The sequence below is a fragment of the Acomys minous genome (genome assembly GCF_964271855.1).
Source record: "Acomys minous genome assembly, chromosome: 5".
NCBI classification, from domain to species: Eukaryota; Metazoa; Chordata; class Mammalia; order Rodentia; family Muridae; genus Acomys; species Acomys minous.
In genome coordinates this window covers 118,606,504-118,623,794 of record NC_140494.1, presented here as the reverse complement: position 1 = coordinate 118,623,794, position 17,291 = coordinate 118,606,504, and the positions used below count along the sequence as shown (strand labels likewise).

The following is a 17,291-nucleotide window of genomic DNA, read 5'->3' as shown; positions in this document are numbered from 1 at the left end:
ATTCACACACATGAGTCTGTGGGGCCATTTCTATTCAAACCACCACACACACTGAGTGCACAGGCCAGAGGGCAGCTTGCAAGTGTTGGTGCTTTCCATTGGTAGGCCATGATTGTTGTCATTTCCCCCATGTCTTTGAGGACGGAGTCACATTTAGCCCAGGCTGGCCTTGAATTAATTGTGTTATCAGAGGGTAGCTTTAGATTCCTGATCCCTATGCCTGCACCTCCCAAGAACTGAGCTGAGCTGAATCATTAGAGGCCAAGGTGAAACTGCACGTGCAGTTAGGCTGGATTGGAAGCAGCTCAGGAAGGCCCTGGGTACAGCCCTGCATGGGCGCAGGAGTAAACACACACTCATTTTCTTCCTAACTTTTTTGTCTTTCAGAAAAATTTGGACACGATATATTTTAGGTTCTGATAGTATGTCTAAATTTGAGATCTGTTCAGTAAATAGTTGAATATCGACTCATGATGTTATGGGCTATATATGAACATTTTTGAGTCAGAAACAAAGTTAGCTGAAACCATGAAGCTGGTTGAGATAGTCAGCAGTGAGCTGAGGATGGAGCACGGGGAGATGAGGCATGTCTGCTGCGCCGTGTAGTTGGAAGAGCTTACTCAGTGTCACGGCTCACTTAGGATGATGACCAACCAGGCACTGTCTTATGTGATGCCTGGTAAATGTCCATAGCAAACCTCTTACCTCTACTTTCGTGTACTCATCATGATATCCCACAATCTGCTTCTAACAAGGAGACAGTAATCCTGCATGGCATTGTCTTGACTTCTGAAACAACTGGTATGTCAGGAGAATTTCCACTAACGACAAGTGAGAAACCTGAGGCTTTGATGGAATGACATCCCAAAAGGCACACGTTGAGGAAAAACAGAAGCAATTGCAGCCTGCAGTCTAGGATTGCCAACCTTAGCCTGAGAGATCTTTCTGCAGTGTCTGCTGCCTTAGCACGATGTCCCTGGATACTCCTCAAAAGAGACAGAATTTAACTCCAGTTTCCTGTGCTGTTAGATATTTAAGACATATTGATGATATTTTGTCCAATACCTCCTACAGCAATGACTTACTAGGTTGGGGTTAGTAAGCAGAACATTAAAGGACAAGATGGTGTTGTTTCTTGTCCATGTATTTCTTACAGCACGATGAGGTGGAATATACAAGTTTTTGGAGACAGGCTTGAATTGAAGGCACAGTTCTTGGTACTGTAGACATTATTTCAATTGCAGTTTAAGAGAAATGATTTTAAAATGTGAGACCTTTATGAGGCAGATACTAGTGTTTTGCTTTTGTATGTTTGGGTGCTCTGCCTGCATGTATGTCTGTGTGCCTACATGTGTGAGATATTTGTGAGGCCAGAAGAGAATGTTGGATCTTGTGGAAGTGAGGTTACATACAGTTGTGAGGAACCATGTGGGTGCTTTGAGTTGACCCCAGGCCTCTGGGAGAGCAGCCAGTGTTCTTAACTGCTGAGCTATTGCTCCAACCCTGATTTTTTTTTCTTTTTAAAGACCACATCTTTGAAACACATGTACTGAAATATTTGTGAGTGAAATACTACACTGTCTGTGCTTGGCTATGACATAGTAGTAGCTAAAGCAAGGGCTGCCTGGTTATCAGGCACAGGAGCCTGTGCTGTTGCTGCTGCATTTATGCGTGTTTAGGATACAAAGCAAAGCAAGAAGAAGAAGCACCGAGCATGGATGCTTTCTGTCTTAGGGAAACTACCTAACCTCTCTGAGCTTTGGTTTCTTATAAAACTGGAGAAACTATACTGATGTTGCACATTTTTTTTGGAAAATTAAGTATTATACATGAAAGCATCTGGCATTGAGCCTAGTGTGTAACAGATGTTCTATCACTGATTTCTTTGTTGTTCTAGATATGAAACATATAAACTAGGTGTCCCTGAGCCCTGTGGTCTCTGCTTCTGAGACAGGGCTGCATCCCTACCACTTGTATGGTGTTTGGCCCTGTTGCCTTCCAGGAACACTTTCCTTACTCCTGGATTCTTTTCTAAAGCTGCTAAAGTTGGATTTATTACAAAGGAATTCCCAGAGATTTTACAACACTTAGGCCAGAAGGTACAGATTAGTCTTACAGTGAACTAGATTAGAAAGTTGTCAGGGGCCAAGGTAGTCACTGTGGATTTTTGATTCATCTTTCTTTTCCTCTCCCCGCCCCCAAACAGGGTTTCTCTGTGTAGCCTTGGCTGTCCTGGATGAACTTTGTAGACCAGGCTGGCCTTGAACTCACATTGAGTGCTGAGATTAAAAGCATGTGCCACCACACCCACCTTCATCTTCTTTTTCTGTAGGTCAGTGGTTGGCAAACTCATTTTTGTAAAGGACTTTTAGTATGTAGATACTAAACGTATTTATATAGTATTGCAGCTTTTTACACTGTTATAGCTACTCACCTCTAGTTCTGGTTCTTGTGTAGAGCCATAGGGAATAACTTTACAAAGTAGAAGAATGAATTTGACCTGCTGACCTCAGCTGTAGCTTTCAACAGATTAGCTCCAGAGATACATAGTTATCACAGTGGCTGCAGGTGGCACCACTGGTCCCCAAGTCACATCTAGTAAAGAAGTACTTGTGACTGGCTAGAGCTCCTTCCCGGCCAGATTCCTACTGAAAAGGCTCAGGTCTCCAGGAGTAGAGAGACAGGATTTCCTTAATAGTGGAGCTCACAGCTGGCTGTCCACTCAGCTGGACACCTTGCTGAGCAGCTACAGTCTGTAGGTTGCTGTGTTCTAGTGCTTACAGTGGACTAACACCTAACTACTCTCCTTTGTTTTGCATGTAGGAGATCTGCCATAACCTGGGAGTGTGCTACACTTACCTAAAGCAGTTCAACAAGGTAACTCACAGAAACGGTGATGGCGGTTGACTGGAATTCACTGTGGTTCACTGTCACAGAGGAGCCACTGTCCACTGTGTACTGGCTCTACTATCTGCAGAGCTTGGAGAGTAAAAATTGCCTTTTATAGTTATTGCCATGTTAATACTTGCCATTACTCATTTTTTCCTACTTTTGATTTAAAAAATGGGGAGGAGAAATTCCAGAATATAAGTGGCAGTACAGTTGTTCTGTAAGACATGTCAAAAATGGACCTTTAAGGTCACTGTGGCACACTCCTATAATTTCATCAATCAAGATGTTCATGGCAGATGGATCTGAGTTTGAGACCAGCCTGGGGCTTGTGAGACATCCTTTCAAAGGAAAACACACACACACACACACACACACACACACACACACACACGGCGCCTTAAGTGTCATCATGACCGTAAGAACCATCTTATGGGGCTAAAGAGATGGCTCAGCAGTTAAGAGTGCTATCTGCTCTTCCAGAGGTCATGAATTCAATTCTTGGAACCACATGCTGGCTCACAACAGTGTGATCTGATGCTCTCTTCTGGCCTTTGTGTGTATACATACAGAGTCTACAAAGTGTGTCCAGGACAGCCAGGACTACACAGAGAAACCCTGTCTCTAAAAAACAAACAAATAAATTTTGTGTTCATTTGTTTTCATATTGGTGAGGGGAAAGGCTCAGCCTGGTGAAGGCTGTGCAGGTAAGTCAGAAGTGTGGAGGGGATCAAGTTTGGGGTGGTATTCTATACTGTACCATGATGCCCCTATACTGTACCATGATGCCCCTTTAGAGTTATGAGATTTAACTCATGTGTAAATGTCAAACAGAAAACATTCAGAAAGTTGATCATATATAAACTCAGCTAGGCTATGCTTGGTCTTTAGATCATGAAAACTATTTTCTGAGACATGATGCTCCCACATAATTACATCAAAGCTCTGTCTTCACATTCGCCATAGGAAACCATTGTCTACAGTGGTATTGATTTGGTTATTTTTACTCCATTAAACTTCAATTAGGCAGAAGACCAACTGCACAGTGCCCTCCAGCTTAACAAGCATGACCTGACTTACGTAATGTTGGGGAAGATCCACCTACTGCAGGGAGACTTGGATAAAGCCATTGAGACCTACAAGAAAGCAGTGGAGTAAGTGTCTCTTTCCCTTAGACTTGAACCAGTGTGCCCACCTTTTAACATGGCAACATGAAGTTATCACCTATTGCACAAATGAATAGCAAAAATTTAAACACACATACACACACACTCCCATGTTTTGTGTTGGGACGTGTTCACAGCTATGCTAGAATATGCAGCCCAGGGGCCACGGACTGACACACTTCCTGGAAGCAGTGAGATAAGCAATGAACAGATCTGTGAACTCAAAGAACAAACGGTTTGTTTCTTCTGTAGTAGACGCTGCTATAGAAGTGTCTGTGTCTGTGAAGGCTAGCTGCTTAACAGGCTAACTGCTAGGGATTTAGGCTCCTTTGCTGGTTTTCTTTTGCCTGCATAATTAAAGCTGAGTAACTGTAACATGTGTTCCAGGCCATACTGAAGGAAGATGCTGGACACTAAATACAGAGTAAGCATCTCTAGTTTTAAATAACCCTAACGTGGTACACATACTTGCTGCTCATAGATTTACACCATAAATTTATGTCGTGAAATTAGGCGAACACGGCTGGAAGGGAAGAGCGAAGACATGCACTCAGCAAGAATCTGGCAGTGTGGTCTTCTAGTTTTTACCTTATAGCAAGCACGTCCTCTGTTCCTGGAGGTCATATCAGGAACAGAGATCTCCTAGTTCAGTAACAGGTGTCTGGTTTTATTAGCCCAAGAGCAGTTATCTTTTGTTACTGTTACTTCAGTTTCTTACGCTGGGGTAGGACCTTGCCCACGCTTAACTGAGCACAAGTCACAACTGAGTTGCAACCCAGTCCCAAAATCTTGAGTTTTGTTGTTGCTGTTTGTTTAAAAAATATTAGAGTAGTCTAACCTGTTGATATTGAGTGAATTTCCCATGATACTGCTTCCTTTCTAGGGACACATGGGATTTTGTTTTTCCTCTGTAGCATCATCTTGTTTCACTTACTTTATTTTTTTTAAAGATTTATTTATTTATTACATATACAATGTTCTGCTTACCTACATGCCAGAAGAGGGCACCAGATCTCATTATAGATGGTTGTGAGCCACCATGTGGTTGCTGGGAATTGAACTCAGGACCTTTGGAAGAGCAGACAGTGTTCTTCCTCAATGACACAGGAAGTAGGCTGCCTACCTTTGTAAGCACAGGGAAATAGGCAGTGAGAGTTCTCCATGGAGAGACTATTGTAACAGTGTCCTGACTGACTTGGGTTAAAATTTTGTTATGTTTAGTGTAATGAATCATTCTACACAGTTCTTTTTTAAGTTTGCTGTTGATCCAAAAGAAAGGCTCCGAAACAGGAGTCTGGACTCTAATCCCTATTTCCTTCTGCTGAGATCTTCCCTGTTGCCAAGATCAAAATGATTCAGTTTTGAAGGAAATTGCCAAACTCTGAAGTTTACATGGGAAAGAAGATTTAATAAAGGGTCCCAGGTGTTGGCAGTGGGGCAGATGGCTCTGTAAGTCTGTGTCTCGTTACCATGGTTTCCTTGTGAGTATCTCTATGTTACAGATTCTCGCCAGAAAATACAGACCTTCTTACAACTTTAGGATTACTCTACTTGCAGGTAATGAAAACTGTTTATTCACACACTGGTGTTAGAAATGCTTTAGGTTTGTATCTATGATGGCCTCTCTTTTCTTTGCTTTCCTTTTTTTTTTTTTTTTAAGTTTTTTGAGACAGGGCTTCTCTGTGTAGCCTTGGCTGTCCTAGACTCACTTTGTAGACCAGGCTGACCTCGAACTCACAGAGATCTGCCTGCCTCTGCCTCCCGAGTGCTGGGATTAAAGGCGTGCGCCACCATACCCATTTCTCTTTTTTGTTTTTTGGCTTTTTAGACAGGGTTTCTTTGTATAATAGCCTTGGGTGTAGAACTCTCTTTGTAGACCAGGCTGGCCTCGAACTTGCCTTGATTCACCTGCCTCTGTCTCCTAAGGGCTGGTATTAAAAGTGTATGCCACCACACCTAGCTTTATGATGGTTTTCTCCATTTTTCTATTCGGCACATTTTACTAGCACACATGTGAACCTTGGTTTGTTTTATATACCCACTGCTAAAGGAATTAACATTTGCACTCAAGTTGTAATTCTATTTCAGCCTTAGTATAATAGCAATTCTTATGCAATAGGGAAAGAATTTTAGAAACTACTGTATAGTTTGGGGGCTTTTAACTTATTGTTGGGGAAAAGGAGAAAAACTGATACATTTTACCACTTTCTGGGGCTTTGAGGCCAAAACTGTTGGTTCATCTTGCTAGCCACAGTCCTGTAGGAGGGAGGAGCAAGGGGTATGTTTTTAGAGAGGAAACCTCTCCTTCCCTTCCCTTTACTAAGTGTGGCAGGACTATTAAGTAAGCCACTTGTGTTCGTCTGAGTGCCTGAGGCTCCACATCTCTGAGCTGTCTTACCCTGCTCACCCTACAGTCTCCCCACTCAGCTGTTGTGCCTCTGAAGTAGCTCTTATAACTATTGCTTTAAGAAGAACCAAGAGTTTAATTCTGGGTCCTCTGGGCTTTGGCTTGTGAGCGGGCCCAAAGGGACATGACGCTCACTACCTCAATCCCTGTCAGGAGGCTTTACCACTGATCAGCATGAGTGTTTCTGACATGGTTTTTGGCAGAAGATACTTTAACCTTATCAGGAGAAAAAATGAGCAAAATAAGAAAATCATAGATATGGAGACTTGTGTTTTATTTGGTATACCCATTTTATTTTTATTATTATTACTATTTTGGAGGTGGAGTAGAGTGGGGTCAAGAGAACTTACAAATGACTGCATGTTTCCATTCAGGGTACAGTTGGCCAAACTCCTGAACTGACATCTCCCTGCTGAGGTAAATTCTTTGGTTTGCTTTCTTTCAAGCTTGGTGTTTACCAGAAGGCATTTGAACATCTTGGGAATGCACTGACTTACGACCCTGCCAACTACAAGGTATTGCAGGCTATGGAACTACAGGGCCTTCCTATAGATTATCCCATGACCCTAGAGGTGACTAGACCCTAGAGACAGGATAGCTTTCTCATTTTAAATACGCCAAAAGTTAACTTTGTTTGTATCTGTCTGGGAACAAAACCAGAGCGTTGTGCGTACTAGGAAAGTAATCTACCAATGAGGTACACCCCTGACTGAGAAATCACCTTTTATTTACAATTCTTACTTTTAAACATTCTTATTGAAACTATTGTAAAGTGTTGATGCTCAGCATCTTCAAAAGGAATACATTAATGGTAACAGGACTGTTAACTCTTTACTGAAGGCAGTCAGAGTGCCCAGTTTATGTGTTACTTGCAAATTCAGTCAAGCTTCCACAACAGTTGTTGAAGAAGGATTCTTAATGCTAATAAATTTGAAATTATAACTTCCAGGTGCAACTCTGGGGTAGGAAAACCAAATGAATGAACATTACTGAGGGACACACAACCAGATAGGGCTGTTTAGACACAAACTTGGTCATTTAGGAAGTCAGTAGCCTGGCTCTGTTGTCTCCCTGCCTTGGTACCTTTCCTTAAAGAAATGATAGTACTGGACTGATAAAAACTAACGCCAACTCACATTGCTCCTGAGCCAGGAAGAGCTAGGTATTAAGTAGCCAGGACAGGTGTATGTGGGTGTCAGCAGTTAGTGTACAAAGTAGAGAAGACAAAAGGCAGCAGTTATGGAATACCCAATTCCTTAGCTAGATGGAGCCAGTGTGACATGTTACGTGTTTTAGGTTGTGGGATCCCAGAGGCATTTCTTAGGAGTCCCTGACCTCGTAGTTTTGGTACAGTTACGTGCCTGGAAGAAGTTTCTCATTCATGTTTGTGCTTATGGGTTAACTATGTCCACTCAGGAGGCTGTCTCATGGCCTTGGGCTTCTTGGATGACTGAATTATTGAATTTACATGCATTGTGTTTTCAGGCCATCTTGGCAGCAGGCAGCATGATGCAGACCCATGGGGACTTTGATGTTGCCCTCACTAAATACAGAGTTGTAGCTTGTGCTATTCCAGAAAGTCCTCCACTTTGGAATAATATTGGAATGTGCTTCTTTGGCAAGAAGAAATACGTGGCTGTAAGTGTTTTTTATAGTTGTTGCTCATACTCGTCCATATGGTTATTGGGTCTGCTGAGCTGGCCTTGCCCTGCGTTGAGTGCTCCTGTTTCTGCAGGCCATCAGCTGCCTAAAACGAGCCAATTACTTGGCACCCTTCGACTGGAAGATTCTGTACAATCTGGGCCTTGTCCATCTGACTATGCAGCAGTATGCATCAGCATTCCATTTTCTCAGTGCAGCCATCAACTTCCAGCCAAAAATGGGGGAACTCTACATGCTCTTGGCTGGTAAGGGACATTTATATAGAAACCCATTCTTATGAGTTATGATGACGGAAAAGCTACTTAGGATCATAGGTTAGTAGCTAAATGCCCTAAGGAGGGATTTGAACTCACAGTTTGAAGATCATCCATGTCCACAGTTCTTATTTATTGGAGAATAAATCTTTTAAAAATAGAATTTAACATTTATCTTTAATTATGTATATATGTGTATGTTTGTGTGTGGGTTTATGCCCATGTGAGTTCAGAAAAGGGCATTGGGGTTCTTTGGAGCTAGAGTTAGAGACAGTTATGGGCTACCTGGTATGGATGTTCTTAGAACCAAACTTGGGTCTTCTTTAACCATTGTGCCATCTCTCCAGCCCCACATAGTTACCTCGTAACAGCTTTCTTCTTTCCTTTCTTTGTTTCTTTCCCCCTTTTTTTGGTGCTGGAGACTGACCCATGGCCCTGTTACTTAGCACTGAGCTGCACTAGCAGCCCCCATGCTTATTGCACCCAGCTGATCTGAGTTCAGTTGCATAACTAAGGACCTGGGTGTAAGGTGGAGTTCTGCCTCCACTACTCACTGTGCGTACTCATGATTGATGTGAGGGTTACGTGAGTAGTAAATGTACTAGCTATTACACCTTGGGGTTTTGTCCCGGTTAGTAAATCATTTGTCCTCTTTTTTGTTTGTTTATAAACATTTATACCACCGTGCACATGGAAGTCAGAGGACAACTTGAGGGAGAAGTTTCTCTCTATTATGTGGGTTCCAGGGACCCAACTCAGGCATCAGGCAACAAGCACCCTTACTCATTGAGCCATCCCATTGACCCATTATTATTTTTGTTAATTGGCCTTTGGTAGTTCAAGTCAAATTAGATTATCACTTTCCCAAATTCCATTTATGCCAGACAAAATAAAATTAAGTAGGGCAGAAGTGGATCATGGCTGTAATCCTAGCTCTTGAGGTAGAGGTAGGAAGATAATGAATTTGAGGCCAGCTACATTAGTGAGACTCTGACACTGTTTTTAAAAATACAGCAACAGAGCCGGGCGTGGTGGTGCACACCTGTAATTCCAACACTCGGGAGGCAGAGGCAGTCAGATCTGAGTTTGAGTCCAGCCTGGTCTACAAAGAGCATTCCAGGACAGCCTAGAGCTATTATTATACAGAGAAACTCTGACTTGAAAAGCAAAACAAAAACAACCAAAAGACACAGCAACAGCAACAAAAATCTTTTTATTTTGGTTTTTCAAGACAGGGTCTCTCTGTGTAGCCCTGACTGTCCTGGACTCGCTTTGTAGACCAGGCTGGCCTCGAACTCACAGCAAGCCACCTGCCTCTGCCTCCCAAATGCTAGGATTAAAGGTGTGTGCGCTACCACGCCCCGCCAAAATCATTTTAAAGTACCATTACTTCTAGGGAATATTTTCTCCACAAAACAAAGTTAGCTGCTTCTGTGTCTTCATTGGTAGTGGTCTTTTTGTGTGTATTTTGCTCATTACTGTGCTGTTTTCAATTTATGAGAGAAAGGTCAAAAGCAGCTGAATGGTGGTTGTTTGGAAACCACCAGAATACAAAGCTAGCTCAAGTTTCTGGAAAGGCACAGAGCACGCTGCTTAGGTTAGGGCAGAACATCAGTTGTAACCTGACAAAGTAGAGCCAGGCCTCCGCTTGGTCCTGAAGGACAGCTAGACTTGGATGGGCGTGAGTGGGCGGCCGTGGGCGGGCACAAGGCCTTCTGTATTCCTGCTTCTCATAGCGGCTTGTTCGGCTGCTGCAGAGGTGGAGCTGCGTGACTCTCAGAGTAGCTATTTTTAGGTTTTATATATTAGGCTTTCAAGAAATCTCAGTTTTGAAAAGAAGAGGGGAATGTTCTGTGGCTAACTAAAAGTTTTAGAGGGCATGGTTATAAATGATGAATAACAGGTGAGGATTCTTGGGTAGAACAGTGCTGTGCTCAGTTTGTAAGTAAGCGAGGTCCTGTTAGCAGTGTGGATGGAGGCAGGTGGGGACAGCGTCACTGCAGAAAATGGGAAACTTGGTCTGGGCTTGAACCAAGGGCAAACCAGAAAAGCGGTAGCAGAAGTCGGACACACGGCACTGCAGCCGATTGCTGTGGTGAGGCAGCTAAGCTGAAGGATGGAAGAGGCTTCATTTTGAGAGTGGGCTAAAATATTAGTTTTTGCTATCTAAAATGAGCTCTCATGATTTTCTCTGTGCCAGTGGCTTTGACCAACCTGGAAGATATAGAAAATGCCCAAAGAGCTTATGCAGAAGCTGTTCGTCTGGATAAGTAAGCATTCTGGTCTGTGGGAAAGGGCCGGGGAGTGTTACTACCAACATGTGCGTAGGATTAATGCTGTGGAGTCATCTGAGGCTCTGTGTGGCATAAATGCAGAAGCTTGGCAAGAATTAAAAGCCTGAGATACACTTAGTTCTGAGCGTAGTAATCAGAGATCCAAAGAAAGTCAAGAGCTGGCAGCACGCCGCTTGGGTTGCTGATAAGGTGTGGCTAACTAGCTTAGCATGGCTCATTTTAATGGAAGGTAAAAGAGATCCTTGGGGTGTGGGGGCAGGATTTCCTGTTCAGCCATTCCCTGGGTAGCTTTGTTGGTGCCAGCCTCTGTCCTTATCCTGCTTTGCTGCTTGGGCAGTTGGTTCCTTGACTCTGCTCCCTGGATCACACAGCATTTTGCTGTATAATGGGGACAACCACTACTTAGTCAGTTGTTTGGCTTTCATATAATGAGAAAGATCTTCAAATGACTAATTATTGCAGAGCCTCAGTGTCACAGAGGCCCTGTCTCTCTGCACAGGTGTAACCCTTTGGTAAACCTGAACTACGCTGTGCTGCTGTATAACCAGGGCGAGAAGAAGGGTGCCCTGGCCCAGTACCAGGAGATGGAGAAGAAGGTCAACTTTTTCAAGGGCAGCAGTCCTTTGGAATTTGACTCTGAGGTATGTCTTTTACTAGCTCTGGTGCATCACTAATCAAGCTGGTAAGAGATGAAAGGGACCATAAGCTCATGTTTCTCTGGCTTCTGCCACATGAACTCACCAGTTAAGAGTCTGACACAAACTTTTCTAGAAGAAAGTAACAAAATAATTCAGACTTACCGAGTTATTCTTTCAGTAATACAGCTTACCAGGAACAGGTAGTCTGGCCAGTGATGCATCAAACTTGAATTGCTGCATTTTGAAATCCTGTAAGGAAAGACTTTGGTATCCAGTAAGCAACGTACATTCTTGGTTAGAGAACGATTTTCTAAACCAAGCGTGAAAACACACTTGTAATCCCAGAGGTAGGCAGATCGCTGTGATTTCGAGGCCAGCCTGGTTTACAAAGTGAGTCCAGGACAGCCAAGGCTACACAGAGAAACCCTGACTCAAAAAAACAAAAACAAACAAACAAACAAAAAACCAAACAAACAAAAAAAACAAGAAAAGAAAGTGACCTCCTTGTGTTAAGTACTTCCTCCTTCAACTGCTAGTACCAACAGGCACTAGTTCACTTAGTGCCTTTGGTTAAAGGCCCAGGAAGGCTTGGCTCTTCTAGTCTTGTCTATAGCTTTTTTTTTTTCTTCCCTTGTGGGCACAAGATGGTAGAGATGGCTCAGAAGTTGGGAGCTGCCCTCCAGGTTGGAGAAGCCCTGGTCTGGACCAAACCAGTCAAAGATCCCAAGTCAAAGCACCGAACCAATTCAGCGAGCAAATCTGCTGCTCTCCCGAAGCCTCTGGGCTCCAATCAAGCTCTAGGACAGGCGATGTCTTCGGCAGCTGCATACAGGAAGCTCCCTTCAGGTAGGAGACTATACCAAGCCCTGTGAAGACTCGGGGGATAAGCTACCTCTGCCATCAGAGAGCCAGCTTTGAGCGAGGCTTGCACTCTTCAAATGCTTGAGTGCACGCTGCACTCATGGTCAGTTTAGTACTACACAGCCGGGAAAAGCCCAGAATGACCAAAGTGGCATTTGTCTCTGAAGGGCGAGCTATGAGGTAGGTAATGGAGAATGTGCTTATCAGAACGGTCAGTTTTATGCTTAGAAATGTATTACTAAGTGCATGCTATTGTACATTCTTGCTTTAATTTTCATAAACTTAATGTTTTATTCCTTTAGTTATGGGCGTCCCTCCTAGGTACAGGATGTACTACATTCTTTGGTTTTTCGAGATAGGGTCTCTTTGTGTTAGCCTTGCCTGTCCTGGGCTTGCTTTGTAGACCAGGCTAGCCTTGAACTCAAAAACATCTGCTTGCCTCTGCCTCCCAAGTGCTGGGATTAAAGGTGTGTACCACCATGCCTGACTTACACTCTTGGCAGTTCAGACAATACAGAGTTCTCTCTTAAGTAGTTTCTTCTGAAATGGAGTAACTGAGAATTCAAGTTTTGTTTCCTTACAAGGTGCTGTAGGATCCCAGCTCACAAAGCCACCATCACTTCCACTGGAGCCAGAGCCCACTGTGGAAGCAAGTCCAACAGAAGCACCAGAAGAAAAGAAAGAAAAATAGCAACAATACAGAAAAAAAAGCAAAACCAAAAATCCCAGGATGACCATGGAGTGGGGAGGTCTCTTAGGTGAGACCATGTAGAAGGTGGTCATATGACAGGCAGATGGAAGCCAGCACTCTTCGTCCTTGGGTTGGCACTGCAAAATTAAAACAGAACCCAGGGTGTGTTGGATCAGGAGTCTAAGGCCCATGCAGCCCTTGTCTGGCCCCATCATCCAGGAATGAGAGAGAAGATACGCTAGATAGACTTAAGGTCCTGCATCGATAGCGCCAAGAGTCAGTAAAGCAAATGATCACAGACCATCACTCGATGAAGGGCTTTTATGTTGATAATGGGAAAAGGTCCTCTGCTTAGTAGCCTGTGGTGATGAAGCCCCATTCTGACTGGACTGTGGGAACACATCAGTCCCCACTGTAAACATAAACCTTGGATTAAGAACCTAGTTAAATACCCCACCCCAGCTATATTTGCTCAAAGAGAATCTAATACAAGTCCTTATCTCCAGAGGTCAGAGTCTAGTGCCAGATCATGTCAGTGTAAGTAGGAGTCAAGGGCTGGTCTGGAATCGGCACCAAGGATTTAAAGAAAAAGGTGTGGGTAGAGTGACTGAGGACATGGCTCAGTGTTCGAGCCCTTGGGTAGCATGCGCAAGGCCTTGGTTTCAATCCCCAGTACTGCTGACAAAGAGTAGATTTCTTAGCCAAAGAATTTTAACCAAGACAATCAATGGATGAAACACTGACAGATGCTCTCATGGCCTTTGTAAAGATTATGGATCACTAAGAGGTCACATTAAAGTCTTTAAAATAAAAAATGACCGCTGTCTATCTTTACTTATTTCGAAGTCTGGTTTGAAACTATAAACACCTCAGAGCTAAGTTGTGTTTGGTTGTAGTGTGGCCTCACAGCAGCATAAAGGTTAACCCCGTCTGAGGCAGTCCCAGTTTTCACCATAACTGGCAGCTTGAAAACCGACACACTATCAAACCAGTGTGGAGTTTTGATACTATGGCGAGGTCTGACTTGGCCGACTGAGCAGAGGTCTGGCCGACTGAGCAGAGGTCCTTTCTGCTGTCTATCCACTGGAGGCAAACAGAGTGTGCCAGAAGTAGCAGGTCTGTCTTGTGGCCGTGGAGAAAGGTCAGCTCTGGATCAGCATGGAGGGTGGTATAGAGTAAACTGATCCACTCAGGTCTTGCAGAGAAATAATAAGGATATAGCTTAGGAGAGGAGAAGGGAAATGGGAAGAAACCCAGGGGCTCCATCAGCAGACAGGATGGTGTGGTTGTAGGTGGTCAGTGAGAGGGGCCTATGGATGGTAGGTAGACAGGCACTCTAGACTTAAGGCTAGAAATGCAGGTGACTAGGGGCCAGGACTTCTGTTTTTAGGCTTGTCTGTCTTTGAGATAACCCAATGATACCTTACTAGACACCTACGTATCCTGAGCTGAGGAACAAAGTCTGTTTGTAGGTTCTGCTAGAGCTCTGGTTTTCAACGTGTGGGCTGAGACACCTTTGGGGGCCTCATGTCGGATATACACATGATTCGTAACATTAGCAAAATTACAGTTATGAAATAGCAACAAAAATAACTTTATGGCTGGGAGTCAGCACAGCATGGGGAGCTGTATTAAAGCATTGCTGCACTGAGGAGGCTGAGAGCCACTGTTCTAGAGGACTCTGGGCTTTTGTGATAGTTGAAGAGCACAGGCTTAGGAAGCCTCTTAGTTACGATGAAGGCAGAGACTGAAGAAGCAGAGTGTGGTGTTATGGAAGGTAAGAGGAGAGAGGGTTCAGGAAGCGAAGTCAATCTTGGGAGTTTGTCTACCACAAAGTTACTGTCAGAGCAAGTCCATTGGGGAGAAACCTACAGATACGGAGAAAACCCATTTCAGAAAGTACATGCCAAGCTGCTCTAGATTAGAACCTGGGACACAACCCCTGAGCATACATCAGCACGCATGGATGTGCCCTTGGAGCAGCAGCGGGGCAGCAGGAGCTATGCAGACAGTAAGCTACTCATTTTGTAAAGAGATCTCTGAGGGTGGAACTGAATTCTATACTCTGAGATGACTCTAAATATTTTGTTTTGAGACAGGGTCTCATATAGCCCAGGCCAGCCTCACACTTACTATGTAGCTGAGAGACTAGCCTTTACTCCTGATCTTCTTGCCTTTACCTCTAAATGTTGTGGTTAACACCACACCTATCTTAAAATCTTAATATCTGCCAGGCGTGGTATCGCACACCTTTAATCCCAGCACTTGGGAGAGAGTCAAGCCAGTCTCTCTGAGTTTGAAGCCAGCCTGGTCTACATAACCAAGTACCAGGACAGCCAGGGCTATACACACACACACACACACACACACACACACACACACACACACACACACAAAAAAAAAAAAAAAAAAACTGTCTTTAAAAAAAATGAATGAATGAAAAAAATTCCCAATTCTGTTTTCCAGGGTGGACAACTGTTAGGACATTAACAAGAGTATCAGGCAACAACTTGCAGAGAATAGACCTGCAAAGACCTTATCATATCTGAAAACATGAAGAACTCTTATAACTCAATGATAAGGAAACATCAGGCCAACCCAAACACCAAAGTAGGACAAAGTATTGTGCAGCTTTACAGAAGAAAGCATGGTAGTAGTTAACAAGCACTAAAAAGTTAAGGTACCTAGCATTTGTCACATGGGAAACAGAAAAACCAGTCATTATCCACTGAAATGGCTCAGACTGAACACTGAAAATTCCCACTGTTGGCAAGAACAAGATGGAATTGGAACAGTCAGGAGTGTAAAATGGTCTGGCTATCCAATAGGGTCTCTGCCTGGCCATCCTGGTCTTAACAGGTTCTCCTATGAGAAGAACCTATTCACACTCTCGTTGGTGCGAGCTAATTCACCTGAAAGAAGCCTTTATGTACTTAAAGCCATAAAATACGGAGCTTCACGAAACACGAGGACACTGCAGCACGCTCAAGGAGCAGCTTTGTATAGGGCTAGGCAGTGAAATTTCACCGATAAACGCCACAACAGGCAAAGCTTGTTTATAGAGGGAAAAAAAATAGCTGATTTGAGGTCAAGGTTAGGAACGGGATGACATGGAGGAGGCATGGAGGATTTAGCTGGTGATGGAAACACATTTACTCAGACTTACCAAGTGATATACTTAGCTGTGTACAGGTTCGCCACATAAATTTTTGACCTAAAACACAAGAAAGAGCTAGATTACAACAACAGCTGTCAAATGACTTAAAATGGTCTAGAGAATAAAACAGACTCAAGGCTGGAGAGATGGCTTGGGGGTTAAGAGCACTGGCTGCTCTTCTAAGAGGTCCTGTGTTCAATTCCCAGCAACCACATGGTGGCTCATAACCATCTATTATGAGATCGGGTGCCCTCTTCTGGCGTGCAGGCAGAATACTGTACGCATAATAAATAAATCTTAACAACAACCCACACAGACCGAATGTGTTAAGGGCTACTCGCTTTTGGCTGCATCTTACCTCCTCCTAGTGGTGGAGCAGCTTTTCTCAGGTTAAATCAATTTCAAGTGAGTGCAACAGGAAGTGGTGTAGTTTCCAAGAAGCCTCTGTCACAGGCTAGGGGGTTTTTCAAACCCTTTGGCTCCTTATTAACCCTGTGTGGAACTTAGTCTAATGCCATCCACAGCCTAGGGTTGAGGAGCAGAGTCCCACGCTCAGTTCCACCCACTTCTGCACACTCATCCCATCTTTTTTCACACAAAAACAGGTGTATGCACTGCCAGGTCTATGTGCACTCATTTTCTACAATACAGTTATTACCTTTTTTTTTTTCCTTTGAGACAGGTATTTTTGTGTAAGTCCTGGAACTTGGCTCTGTAGATCAGGCTGGCCTCAAACTCACAAAGATCTGCTTGCCTCTGCCTCCCAGGTGCTAGGATTAAAGGCATGTACCACTACCGCCCAGCCCAGTTACTACCTTCCAACAGATTCGGGTACATTTTACTCATTACAAAATTGACCAACCTTTAAAAAAAAGAAAAAGAAAAACAAACAAACAAACAAAAAACAACCAAAAACTTACTTTGTATGTTTGACAACATAAGTGCTAGGATCTGACCTTGCATTGGGTCTTCATGACTGCAGTATGCACTCTCCAGTCTCCTGGACCCAGCAACTGTTAAAAATTCAGGGCCCATGTGATGACAAACACCTGGAGGTGCTCCTGGTGCCATAGCTTGCTCTGCATATAATTCTCAAGGGAAAGCAAACATGAAGGCCACTGGCCTACATAGGTGCTCACTGCACTGCTCACCATAGCCTTCACTGGCATTACCAGCAACACCTGGACAGTATCTGAGACTGTATTCACGGCAGGAGCCGAACAAATAATTTGAAGGAAAAGAACACATGAGAGTTTACAAAACCTTGGCTTT

At 43.7% G+C, this 17,291-nt stretch overlaps 1 protein-coding gene across 5 annotated transcripts in view; it reads left to right on the top strand.

The window, feature by feature from the left end:
- The window catches only part of BBS4 (Bardet-Biedl syndrome 4), a 29,005-nt gene extending 15,325 nt beyond the window's left edge, over positions 1-13,680 (top strand). For 3 of the 5 annotated variants that reach the window (XM_084781401.1, XM_084781402.1, XM_084781403.1), the window contains 10 exons: positions 2,824-2,877; positions 3,916-4,043; positions 5,558-5,612; positions 6,909-6,977; positions 7,948-8,100; positions 8,198-8,369; positions 10,579-10,648; positions 11,172-11,313; positions 11,955-12,156; positions 12,756-13,680. In XM_084781401.1, the coding sequence (XP_084637527.1) occupies positions 2,824-2,877; positions 3,916-4,043; positions 5,558-5,612; positions 6,909-6,977; positions 7,948-8,100; positions 8,198-8,369; positions 10,579-10,648; positions 11,172-11,313; positions 11,955-12,156; positions 12,756-12,862 (1,152 nt within the window). In that variant the 3' untranslated portion in view covers positions 12,863-13,680. Of the gene's footprint in view, positions 1-2,823; positions 2,878-3,915; positions 4,044-5,557; positions 5,613-6,836; positions 6,880-6,908; positions 6,978-7,947; positions 8,101-8,197; positions 8,370-10,578; positions 10,649-11,171; positions 11,314-11,954; positions 12,157-12,755 lie in introns of those variants that run through there. The other 2 variants (XM_084781400.1, XM_084781404.1) reach the window with 2 other exon arrangements.
- Positions 13,681-17,291: the final 3,611 nt, after the last annotated feature.